Source organism: Anomaloglossus baeobatrachus, chromosome 6 (genome assembly GCF_048569485.1).
Source record: "Anomaloglossus baeobatrachus isolate aAnoBae1 chromosome 6, aAnoBae1.hap1, whole genome shotgun sequence".
In the NCBI taxonomy this organism is placed as follows: Eukaryota; Metazoa; Chordata; class Amphibia; order Anura; family Aromobatidae; genus Anomaloglossus; species Anomaloglossus baeobatrachus.
The window spans coordinates 193,832,838-193,846,454 of record NC_134358.1 but is presented as its reverse complement, the minus strand read 5'-3'; the positions used below and the strand labels follow the sequence as shown (position 1 = coordinate 193,846,454).

At 41.8% G+C, this 13,617-nt stretch overlaps 1 protein-coding gene across 1 annotated transcript in view; it reads right to left on the bottom strand.

Annotated features, from left to right (window-relative positions):
• The window catches only part of DOK6 (docking protein 6), an 802,283-nt gene that overhangs the window by 522,117 nt on the left and 266,549 nt on the right, over nucleotides 1-13,617 (bottom strand). The window contains exon 2 of the mRNA XM_075316414.1: nucleotides 11,308-11,415. Within this exon, the coding sequence (XP_075172529.1) occupies nucleotides 11,308-11,415 (108 nt within the window). The remainder of the gene's footprint in view (nucleotides 1-11,307; nucleotides 11,416-13,617) is intronic.

Sequence of the window (13,617 nt, the reverse complement as noted above, 5' to 3'; positions counted from 1 at the left end):
GGTCCCTTGAAAAAGAGGAGGCTATGCATTACAGAGCTATGATTCCTAAACCCTTTCTCCGATTTGGATGTGAAAACTCTCATATTGCAGCTGGGAGTGTGCACTTTCAGCCCATATTATATATATAATTGTATTTCTGAACATGTTTTTGTAAACAGCTAAAATAACAAAACTTGTGTCACTGTCCAAATATTTCTGGACCTAACTGTATATGATGGACTGGATCCACCTTTCCACTGTCACCAGAATCTTAAAGGTAACCCTAAGCTGTGCGAGATCTATCTTTGTTATTTGGCTCTTATCTATTGTCTAATCAGCATCTTGATATGCCACACCTGTGAGATGGATGGATTATCTCAGCAACAGAGAAGTGCTCACCAACACAGATTTAGAAAAATTTGTGAACAATGTTTGAAAGAAAAAGGCATTTTAGATCTTTGAGTTTAGCTCATGAAAAATGTGAACAAAAGTGTTGGGCTTATATTTTTATTCAGTGTACGTAATTAATTCTAGTGAATTTTGATAAATGGTCCAAGTGAGGGATAATATTAGTGCTAAAATTATGACGTCATTTATGAAAGTTAGACTGCAAAGTTTACACTTTCTCTGGCGTTTTTGCATCGATCTATTCAATTTAGTTTTCCAAAACCATAATATATTTAATTATTTTTTTAAATCAATATGAAGGTGCTTTTATTTGCAGTCAGGTTTATCATTTTAGAATCTGTACATACATTCACATTTTTAAAAATACCTCAAAGTTTTCATTTTCTATAAATATTATAGAATAATGTGCACTATGTGCCTTCAAACAACAAAATGTCAACATCATAAATTATTGTCCTTGCTTGAAAGCTCCTGAAAGTTGCTGTAATTGGCAATTGCAAAAATGTCTGTAAATCAAGTCTAGATGTATTTGAGCCTTAGCATAACTTGGGATTAAATTGGGTAACTTGTGATCTTTCTAAATATTATTATTATTATTGCATTCAGATAATAATTCCCAACATTTTTAAAAGGCTTACAATTGCTTCTACATGAGTACATTTTAAATGTTACATACAGAAAAGGTTGAGATTTTGAAAAATAAAATATTGTTTTTTATTTCACTATGTTTTTTTACAGGGCAGAATTAGCATTACATGGTTTTCATGCTAAAAAATATTTCAACTAATTGAAAGACATTATAGTAATTGTAATTTAAACATTTAAATTCCTATAATCCAACCTGTACCGAGCGATCATATACAATGTTCTAATACTTGACAATATCAGTATTCCTTCTTGCCAATTATAAGTAATTAACAAGATTGCAAATAAATATGATAATATAAATACAAATTAGATAAATACATAATTAGCATAACTTACAGTTTGCTATTAGCATAAAACAGAAAATAAATATAAATAAGTAATAAAGTAATGACATCTAGCTGAGTTGTAAGCTAATAGCACAATGTCACACAAAAGATTATTTTCGGATTTCTGTGATAAACAATAGTAATGTTGAACTCTAGCATTTCCAGAGATTTAAGACAATGATATAAAAAATTGATTTTGATAATAAAGCTAAAAACAAACCAAAGCTAACTTACCAAACATTACAATATAATACATCAGGTAGAATACAAATTATTATTATTTCTTCTTCTTCTTCTTCTTCTTCTTATTATTATTATTATTATTATTATTATTATTATTATTACAAAGCAAATTTTTCATATTGTTAAGCAAATTATTTTGCAATTCAGAAATTACATTTATTAAATTTATATTATTGTAAATTTAATTTATATTTTGTCAGAATAAGATATAGTTAGGCACAAATGGTTGATATCAGCAATGTCAAGTTAAAGGCTTGCATTAAAATAGAATTTATTTTTTTTTGTTTAGTGAAATCTGTTTAACAGATTAGGTCAGTCTATAGCTACCAAGATTAATTGATTGCTTATAATAACAAATCTGTCTTTCTACTATACCATGAACTACCATCCACTGAGACCTCAATATAGGTATTTATTTAGTCATGAGAAAAACTCTGCACACCAACTGAGTTCTATGGTATATCATATCAGATGGTAATAATAATAATATATTAATAATAGCATTAGGCAAACAGTTACTAAATAAGCTGAACTTTGTCGATTTTTGAGAAAAGTGTTTGGGAATCTGTTTCCGACCCGAATGATGCAAGGCTCATGCCGAACTTGAGATTGGTTAATCTTTTTCGAACAAGTTCGCTCATCTCTACTTGTTATTATTTGATCACGCTAGAAACATATATAAAAATGAATGGGATCTATATTTAGCCCATGAAGCATGCACATGAGGAATGAATTCTTAAGGCCCCGTTACACGCAACGACGTATCTAACGATATATCGCCGGGGTCATGGATTCCGTGACGCACATCCGGCATCATTAGCGACGCCGTTGCATGTGACAGCAAGGAGCAACTGTTAACGATGGAAAACACTCACCTTATCGTCCATCATTGACACGTCATTCCTTATCAAAAAATCATTGATTGTTGAGCTCGCAGGTTGTTCGTCGTTCCCGAGGCAGCACACCTCACTACATGTGACACCTTGGGAATGATGAAGTACAGCTTACCTGTGGCCACTGGCAATCCAGAAGGAAGGAGGTGAATGGGATGTTACGTCCCGCTCATCTCCGCCCTTCCGCTTCTAATGGGCGGCCACTTAGTGACGCCGCTGTGACACCGCACAAAACGCCCCCTTAGAAAGGAGGCGGTTCGCTGGCAACAGCAACGTCGCTAGGCAGGTAAGTCTCGTGTGACGGCTCCGAACAATATTGTGCGCCACGGGCAGCAATTTGCCCGTGATGCACAAACGATGGGGGCGGGTGCTTACACCAGCTATATCACTAGCGATATCGCTGAGTATAACACCGCCTTTACAGTTACTTAAGGGTCAGATCTATTTTAAAATCTATGTAACTTGGGCACCAGCACTACAGAGATAGTGGAGCTGTTGGTGATCAAGTGGTCCTGTGTGGAAACCACCTAAATAAAATTTTTAAGAAAAGGTGATAAATAGAACACCGCACATACAATGGGGATTACATATAAAGATGCTGGATAAAAAATACCCAAGGAGGTCCTTAAAACACGATGGTCGTAGAATAAATGTCAATAGTAATGCTTCTTTATATCATGGACCGGAGCTGCACAGTGGCGGCAAATCCACACAACACAAGTTTCCCTTATTCAGAAACTGGAGGGTTGAAGAGTGAAAGACCGAATGCAAGTGCTCACAACCTGACCTTGTGATGTCACACACTACTCCATACGTGACTCCATTACAGCCAGGACACCACCGGCTGGGGTGCTCCGGCCTTTATCGCATTTTTTGCTACCTGCTCTGCACAACTTACTTTGGGAGAAGCCACACTTGCATTCAGTATTTCACTCTTCAACCCTCCGATTTCTCAGTAAGTGAAACTTATGTTGTCTTTGTTGCCACTGTGCAGCTCTGGTCCATGATATAAAGAAGCATTAGTTTTGATACTTAAGCAGGCTTTACATGCTGCGATCTTGCTAGCGAGATTGCAAGCAAACGTACCCGCCCCCGTCAGTTGTGCAACGCGGGCAAATCGCTGCCCGTCGCGCACAACCTCACTTACCCCCGTCACACAGACTTACCTGTCCAGCAACGTCTCTCTGGCCGGTGATCCGCCTCCATTCTAAGGGGGCGGGTCGTGCGGCGTCACAGCGACGTCACACGGCAGCCGTCCAATAGAAGCGGAGGGGCAGAGATGAGCGGGACGTAACATCCCACCCACATCCTTCCTTCCACATTGCCGGTGGAGGCAGGTAAGGAGATGTTCGTTGCTCCTGCGGGGTCACACATAGCGATGTGTGCTGCCGCAGGAACGAGGAACAACATCACTAATTAGAAGAGAACAACAAACATTTTTTGCCGATTTTGCGATCATTTTAAGTCGCACATAAGTGTCACACACTGCGATATCGTTAATGACGCCGGATCTGCGTCACAAACAACGTGACCCCGACGATAAATCATTAACGATATCTTAGCATGTAAAGCCTGCTTTAGTCTATTACCATCGTGTTAAAAGGACCTCCTTGGGTATTATTTATTTATAAAGGGTATTTTGGAGGTTAATTTTCAGGTGAGTAAACTGCTTTAAAAGAGGCTGAAAAGGTGGTAACCGTAGTTTATATTGGGAAAATTTAATGACAGATTCCCTTTAAGGTAATTAGATCCAGGCTAAATCTATTAATTATTTGCCAATCTGATCCAAGATAAACCTTTTAATTAGTTGCTATTTCTATCTTGAACAATAGCATGGTCTTGTTAAATGAAATCTACAAAACCAATTGAAAACCTATTGTTAAATTAACAGACCCAAAGTCTACTCTGAAGCTAAACTACTGAGAAATTATAACAGCAATATGATCATTTTTTCATCAGATTCAATATTGTTCTTAAAGAAGCAACACTATGTGTATTCATGTAGGCAACTGTATGAAATTTTGCTGAGTACCGTATTTTCCGGGGTATAAGATGACTCGGCATATAAGATGACCCCCAACTTTTCCAGTTAAAATATAGAGTTTGGGATATATCGTATATATACCAAGTAAAAGCCGACCCGAATAATGTGCCCATTGTTTAGTAATGTCCCCTGCTGTAATGAGTCCATTGTTTAGTAATGTCCCCTGCGGTAATGAGCCCATTGTTTAGTAATGTCCTCTGCAGTAATATGCCCATTGTTTAGTAATGTCCTCCTACTGGTCACCTTCTTGTCCCCTATTATGCCATTGTTTACACAAATTAAAAGATATTCTCACCTTCCTCCATTGCAGCGGAACCTCCAGCTGTTTCTTTTAGTCCGCAGGCATATAGATCTCTCCATAATAGCGTCCGGTGCATGGAGCGGCCGCTGCAGGATGTCATCATGGCTTTATTGCAGTTGAATTCTAATGGCGCTACAAAGCATTAACTGCTGTAAAGCAATGAAAGCAGCGGCGGCCCTGTGTATTTGACGCGATCATGGAGGAGTGCTTCTTGTGGACTGCAGACACATAGGCCCCTTCATGATTGTGTCCGGTGCACGGGACAGCCGCCGCTGCTGTCAGCGCTTTACTGCGGTTGAATGATTTGTGGTGCCATACAGCATTCAACTGCAGCAAAGCCATGACGACATCCTGCAGCGGCCACTCCATGCACCAGACGCTATTATGGAGGGGTCTATGTGCCTACGGATTGAAATAAGCAGCTGGAAGCACTGCGGGAATGGAGGACAGATGAAAATATCTTTATTTTGTGTAAACAACTGCAGTAAAACCATGATGGCACCGTGCACCGCCGTATATGACGACACCCGGTGTATAAGTTGACCCCCAACTGTTGAGAAGATTTTCAGGAGTTAAAAAGTCGTCTTATTCACCGGAAAATATGATAGATTTAAATTAATCAAAGTAAGGTCTCAAAAGCAAGGTGGTGACTGTCAGAAATCAAACAATGAAGTCTCCCAGTAGAACAACCTCAAACTTTGCCTCTGTAAGTTCAATTAAAGGGGTGGTTCACCCATATCCATTATTGGCCACATCAATATTATGTTGAGAAACAATGTTTCTCTCAAATATCTTGTGTTGCCAATTCTGCCTGTGAGAGGCGCTATTGTGGACCACGCTTCCCCATCGCATGACCCCCAGGCTCCGTGACCTTGTGATATCACATCAAATTCCTGATCACGTGACATCACTGTGGCCAGCCCCAGTCTCCCTGAGTTAATGGGCTGTGGGTGGTGTTTCACTACTCGTCACAGCCTAGTGTGTCTCCTGCTTGCAGCACTCTGCAGTGGAGGAGGAGGGAGCAGGGAAATGCTGGGCTGTCACGCTGGGCTGTATTGAGCAGTGAAATGCTGCCCACAGCCAGTCATTCACGGAGACTGCGGCCAGCCTCAGTTGGCGTGAGGTCACCGGATCCCGTGGGTGGTCACGCGGACGTGGTGAATGGACCACAATAGTGCCTCTCAGAGGCACTATTGGCAACACGAGGTATTTGAGAGAAACATTGTTTCTCAACATAATATCGATATGGCCATTAACGAATATGGGTGAACAAACCCTTTAACCCCATTTCCATTTTTTATTTTCAATTTTTTTTCTCCCCTTCTTCCAAAAGCTATAACTTTCTTATTTTTCAGTTAATTGATTCTGCCCCATTTTGTACAAGAAAACAAAAAAAAAATCCAAGTGTAAGGAAATTGCAAAAAAAAATGCAATTGCACAATTTTTTCATTTATCATCTTCACTATACTGTAAAACTAACATGCCAGTATGATTTCCCAGGTCAGTGTGTGTTCATAGAGTCCAAACATGTATAGTTTTACTTTTATCTAAGTGGATAAAAAACCTCTGAAATTTGCAAAAAAAAAAGATTTTTCCTTTAGTCGGCATTTTATGTAGCGTTTTCATTTTTTGGTATCTGGGGCTCAGTGACAGCTTATTTTTTGAGCCTTGAGCTGATGTTTTCAAATATATAATTTTTAGGTAGATGCATTGTTTTGATTGCCTAATATTGCATTTTCATGCAATGTTGAGGCTACCAAAAATACGTAATTCTGGCGTTTTGATTTTTTTTTTCTTCCTACATCCTTTAACGATCAGATCAAATGATTTTAGACTTTGATAGATCAGGCATTTCTAAAAGCGGCGATACCAAATATGTGGATTTTTTTAATTTATTTTTAATGGTTTTTTGATTTTTTAATGATTTTTCTAGTTTCCTTAGGGGACTTTTTGCCTGCACTATGCAATTGTATCTGTTGTTCAGTACGATGCTTCAGCATTGCTCTGAACAGCAGAAATGCTGTTCCCCTGTGAATGCTGACCTTGCAGTGTCATGAAAACCCATTGGCACCCCATTATGGCATCATGGGGTCACCGATGGTGGCGTAAAATGGTGCAATCCCCACCAGAGCACATTTGATTGCACTGTCAGAGCTTCACAGCGTGATCTAAGGGGTTAACAGATGCGATTGGATCTCTGATCCACTCCCAACTGTTAGCTGGACATGTTTGCTGATCTGATCAGCAGATATGCAGGGAATAATTTAGGCTCACAGTACAAGTCTGTATTAAAAGGAGGGAGGCAACCTTTGATCTATATAATTATTTTTATTATTTATTATTATAGTGTAATTTATTCCATGCTGCTTTACAAATGAAAAGCGGTATACATAATAAAAACTAGTGTAATAATCATGAACAATACAAAACACAGACTGTTACAGGAGGAGAGAGGACCCTGCCTGTGAGTTGTCACAATCTAAAGGGGATGGGTGGGGATACAGTAGGTTAGAGTAGAGCTGGTGGTTCAGTGGTATAGTGGATTGAGGGTTACTGCAGGTCGTAGGCTTGTTGGAATAGGTAGGTCTTCAGGTTCCTTTTGAAGGTTTTCATTGTAGGTGTGAGGGCCAGGGAGGACTGGTAGGCCCAGGAGGTGGATCCACTGGACCGAGCACCCCACCTGGAGGGCAGGGTACACGGTAGCTGGAGCACTAACGTGGTAGGAACAGGTGCAGGTATCAGGAAGCAAAGACAGGACCAGGTCACTAAGGTCACAGCGTACTTTAAGGCAGTAATAGGAAACAGGAACAAAGACCTGAGCACTTAGCTCACAAGACAAGGCATAGAAACACAAACAATGATCAGGCGCCGCCCACATGGAAATACCAGTCTTATATACTCAGCAAAGCCTCAGGTCATTTCCTGTTGCAGCAGTGCTGGGGCTATAAGACCAGGTGAGTGGGCGCGGCCCGGTCCTATACAGAACATTAGTCAGAATCAGACTACTGAGACCAGGAACAGGAGTCTGGGGAGCAAGAGCGGGAGCTGCAGCCATGACCGGTGGATACGTGGACTGGATCAGTGGGTAAGGAGTGGTGCTGGGACACGGGGAGCGTGACAGTAGGTGAGAGTCTGATATGTGGTGGTAGAGAGTTCCAGAGTATGGGGTAGGTGCAGGAGAAATCTTGCATGTCATTTTGGGAAGAGGAGATATGAGAGGTTCAGTGCAGGTAGGTACCACAAGACTTGGTTACAGATGTATGGAGAAGACATGTTGTGGATAGCTTTGTATGTCATGGATAGGGTATTGAACTGGAGTCTTGGGCAATGGAAAGCCAGTGAAGGGATTGGCAAAGTGGAGAGTAGCGAGGGGAATAGCGAGGGGAGAGGTGTATTAATCAAGGCAGGAGATGATGAGAGCATGTGTTACGGGGTGACTGACAGATTAGGATAAAGGTGGTGTATATCCCAATCGCCAGTTGGGGTCCACCGTACTCCAAGATGGTAAAGGAGCTGCTGGCAACCTGTAGGTCAGGCGGATAATACAGGGCTGGGTGGCTCTGAAATAATATGAACCTTAAGTTAGACGTCACTTGGACCAGAACTATTGTGAACCCTGTTTACGCCACAGGGTCCACACACCCAAACCATGAACTCCCCTGTTAACACCACCTGCCCCTGACATGCCGAGTCATGAATCTTGGCATGTCAGGCACCGGACGCCCAACTCTACCTACCACTTCCAGAACTAGTGCCTATAGGAAGCTCTAAGCATGTGCAAGACTATGTGCATCTGAAGTCTGTGCACCATGGTGCGGTCTCCAAGCCCTTTTAACACCTAAGGTACTCCCCAAACACATTGTGAGCCACAATGGTGCCTCCAGGGGCCAATAGCAGAGTTCAACATCATCAGTGACATCACCAGCAACCTATCCGGAACCGCCACGTCCCTGATGACACAAGCACAGCACCGCCCCAAACACCCTACCAGTCATCATCTGATGACCAATTATGGGGTGAAAGGTCATAGGGTTGGGCCACCGAGAGCCAGTCCAGAGAGGCCATATCATTAGGATACCTGACACTATCCAGCCTATCAAGTCCTGCCACCTCACAGACATACCCAGTGAAGTCCTTACCGGACTTAGCCTCTGATGCACTAAGTGCCTGAGCATGCACAGTAGCCTGAACAAGAGACTTAGGGGCACTTTGCACACTACGACATCGCAGATGCGATGTCGATGGAGTCAAATTGAAAGTCACGCACATCCGGCGTCGCAGGCAATATCGTAGTGTGTAAAGCCTTTTTTTATATGATTAACGAGTGCAAAATCATCGTAATCGTATCATCGGTATAGCACCGGTCATTTCCATAGTTTGGAAATGACCGATGTTACGATGTTGTTCCTTGTTCCAGCAGCATCACACATCGCTGTGTGTGAAGCCGCAGGAGCGAGGAACATCTCCTACCTGCGTCCTGGGGCTCACGCCAGCTATGCGGAATGAAGGAGGTGGGCGGGATGTTTACGTCCCGCTCATCTCCGCCCCTCCGCTTCTATTGGCCGCCTGCCGTGTGACATCGCTATGACGCCGCATGATCTGCCCCCTTAATAAGGAGGCAGGTCGCCGGCTAGAGCGACGTCGCAGGGCAGGTGAGCGCATGTGAAGCTGGCGTAGCGATAATGTTCACTATGCCAGCTATCACCATGATATCGCAGCTGCGACAGGGGCGGGGACTATCGAGCTCAGCATCGCAAGCATTGACTTGCGATGTCGTAGTGTGAAAAATGCCCCTAAGTCTCAGACACAACACTATCAGGATGAGCATGCTCAGTAAGTACAACACAGGACTTGGACACAGAACAAAGTCCAAGTACCTGAGCAAAGAGGCTTTTCACACAAAGTGTTGGAGCATGCTCAGTAGCCTCAAAAATGGTATTAACAGGCTGAGCATGCTCACTAGGCAAAACACTGGACATAAGCTCTGGCTGGGGCAAATCGGCACGTGCATGCGCCCTAACCGCTTCTCCAAACTTAGATGTGGAAAAAGAAGCAGCCAGCTGGACAACCTGAGGAACGGCCAAAATTGGCGGCTGGCGCCTGGGTGTAGCAGGAACCGCAGCAGGCTTCTTGCGGCTATGGTGGCGCCAATTTGTAACAGCATGCCCTAGTGTTATTGCAGAATCTTGGTTAAGGAATGTACAGATCCTGGATATATGTTTGAGTTGTAGTTGGCGGGAGGTAGAAAGGGATATGTGGCTTGAAGGAGAGAGCAGAGTCAATTGTTACCCTGAGGCAGCAAGTTTGCAGGACTGGGGAGAGTGAGCATCCGTTGAATTAAGGGATAAGTCTGTTGGGGGAGTTAAGTGAGATGGGGGAAAGATGATGAATTCTGTTATGTCCACATTAAATTTTAGAAATCGAGAGGCGAAAAAAGATGAAATAACAGACAGACATTGTTGTATTCTGGTTAGTAAGGAGGTTGTATTGGGTCCAGAGAGATAGATCTGCGTATCATCAGCATAAAGATGATACTGAAAGCTATTAGATATCTATGTATACATACATCCTAGGTCATCAAAGTTTTAATAATACTTTGGTTGATTATTTCTAACATATATAAAAGGTCATCTTAGAAAATTATTGTAGTAGGTTTCCTTAAAAGAGACTTTTCTAGCTATGATTACTACTGATATTACAAAAAAAACCATCAAAGCACTTCTAAATTTAACTTGTAGGTTACGGAATAATAGGTTTTATTATTTTAAACAATAGTTATTACAGTTCATTTGTAATTAAATTTTGTAACATAAAACATTGTGACTGAAAGTGACTTTTTCTGAGTCTGTGCTCATGTGAGCATGTAACACTAACGAGGGCTATCCAATGTTTTATCTAATCGCCAATGGTCCAATGTTATGCTATGGAGTAGTGACGACCAGCGCTTTTTTCCCTCATGCATATTCGTAGACGCAAACTCATTCAAGTCTATGGGTGTGTGTAAAATGAGGGACTGCACACGTATGTCATCTGAGTGAAGTCCAATTTACGCAGACACAGACTATGGAGAATATGGAGAAGTTAAGTTCCCCATCTTCCCTGCACCTGTGATACAATTTTCACATGAAACAGAATTGTTGCTCAGTAAGCAAACATTTGGATCAAACTCAGATCAGGGCTGAGTGTCCTTACCATAATAGATCCGATTCTCTAGAAAGAACGAATCATCGTTCATGTGAGCGCAGCCTAGCAGACATAAACATGAGTAATAGACATTAGATCTTTCAGCGCACATATAGGTATAACACTAAAAGAGAACCACTTTCTATTGGAAACCTATTTTCTTAGGCTGATTTGATAAAGATGAAAATAAAGCTTATTTTTGGTAAATCCTCAAGCTGCTACTCATACAGAATATTATACACTTATTAAGAATTACCAACATTTACTTTGATAGAAACTTACTTTATGAAATGTTCTAAAATAGGCAGCTTTTTCATCTGGAAATTTTTCTAGCCTTCTTGGTCCTTTACTGGAGGCCTTTTTAAACACTAGCCAGCAGCGCCTATAAATCTGAGGATAAAAGCATAAAATCAATAAATACTGACTTAACATAAAGATATAATAATGTAAATCCAGCTTACAAGAACATACAGTATGGACAATTAAATAGGATAAATAAAACAGCTAGAAAATAATGTTTGCTTTATCCAGATATTACTGGGATGACGGCTCTTAACAGCACTTATTTTACTCTCCAAGCTGTGATCTTACTATAAAGACATATACAGATAATAAATTTGCTGAAAATTACATTTGAGTTGAATTTTAAAAAATTTGCAGGTCATGGCGAATTTGAACTATTTGCTATTCAATTTGTGCCAATCACCAAAATGCCTACTTCCATCTTACACATTGCAGAGATTGTGTCAGACACAGAAGCCTTAAGGCCACTTTACACGCAACAACATCGCTAATGAGATGTCGTTGGGGTGATGGAATTCGTGACACACATCCGGCCTCGTTAGCGACGTCGTTGCGTGTGAAACGTTCGAACGACCGCTAACGATCAAAAATACTCACCATATCGTTGATCGTTGACACGTTGTTCTAATCTCAAGTATCGTTGCTGCTGCAGGATTCAGGTTGTTGATCGTTCCTGTGGCAGCACATATCGCTATGTGTGACACCGCAGGAACAAGGAACATCATCAAACCTGCGGCTGCCGGCAATGAGGAAGGAAGGAGGTGGGCGGGATATTCCGGCCGCTCATCTCCGCCCCTCCGCTTCTATTGGTGAGTCGCTTAGTGACGCCGCTGTGACGCCGAACGAACCTCCCCCTTAGAAAGAAGGTGATTCGCCGGCCACAGCGATGTCGCTAGGCAGCTAAGTACATGTGACGGGTCTTAGCAATGTTGTGTGCTAAGGACAGTGATTCGCCCGTGACGCACAACCGATGGGGGTGGGTGCTTTCACCAGCGACATCGCTAGCTTACATGACTTCATATGTGATTGCTTGGGCTTCTCCATAATGCATTGCCACTATCACATCAAAATCAATAATGAAGCCGATAAGGTTTGACTATCAGAGCTTGTATAAATACCAAGATATAAAATTCAACAACCAATTTAGCTTGATTTAGGATAACAAGGGGATGTCATAGCTCCAAAAGAAATCCCTAAAACATTGGACAAATCTTCCAGACAATAAGGTGTTGTATAACTGCCGCACAGAAAAAAAATAAGAGTATTAATCTAGAAATAATACTGAAATTCAGTTGATAGGAGGAGAGAGATAGCAAAAGTGCTGCCAGTCCCACTGTGATTGATCAGTGATCTGGTCTCTCTGGCATCTGCTCAGCTACATTAGATCTACAACTAGACACTTACATTTTATTCACTCTTACAAAAACTAGAAAGCAGTAGCAAGATAGCACAATAGTTTTTACAGTAAAAAAAATCTGAAATCTCTGTCAGATGGTCTACTTGCTTGTTAAAAGTGAATGTACTGACTTTTTTCATTTCTTGTGCAATCCGTTTTGAGAAGGGTGAACAATTGGTTTTTTTTTGTTTTAAGAAAATTCTAGAAAATTCAGACATTTTAGGGGCGTGACCGGATGCTGAACTGAATGGACGTCTGAGACTTGTGCTCCCTGACCACCAACCTTAAAAGTGGCTCAAAGCAAGGCAATCAGGCCATCAGACCGGAGGAGGCTGTAAATCACAGATACGTGCAGCTGAAGTGCAGGGGAACAGATCGTTATAGACATGGTGCGGGTGAGGAAGAAGGGGCAGAAGCCAGGCAAAGTTTCTGATTTTGAAGCGGCCGGTAATAGAATCCAAGATGGCCACCGTTGTTTGCCTCATGGAGGAGATTGCAGCACTGATAATATTGATAGTGTGCCTCAGCGTCCAGGACTGAGGAGCGGATCACAGCATGATTCTCACACTCTTAATGGAGCCCCTTTATCATTAAACACACAGTGTTATCAGCCAGCCCTGCAGTCTCTGACCTTCTCTCCTGCTGGAGGTGTTAGCACTCCTGAGTCTGCAGAATCACAGCCACCAAGCACAGCCCTGGTTAACCCTTCATGCTCCCCTAATAAAAGCTACAACTCAGCCCCTGTCACTGAGGATATACTCAGATCTGTGATGACAGAGCTGAAGCAAGCCATCCACGCAGATATAACCTCAGTCGTTACTATGCTTAATAAAGAAATCACGCAGATTGGTGACAGAACCTCACATATAGAGGGGAAACTGGAGGAGTACACC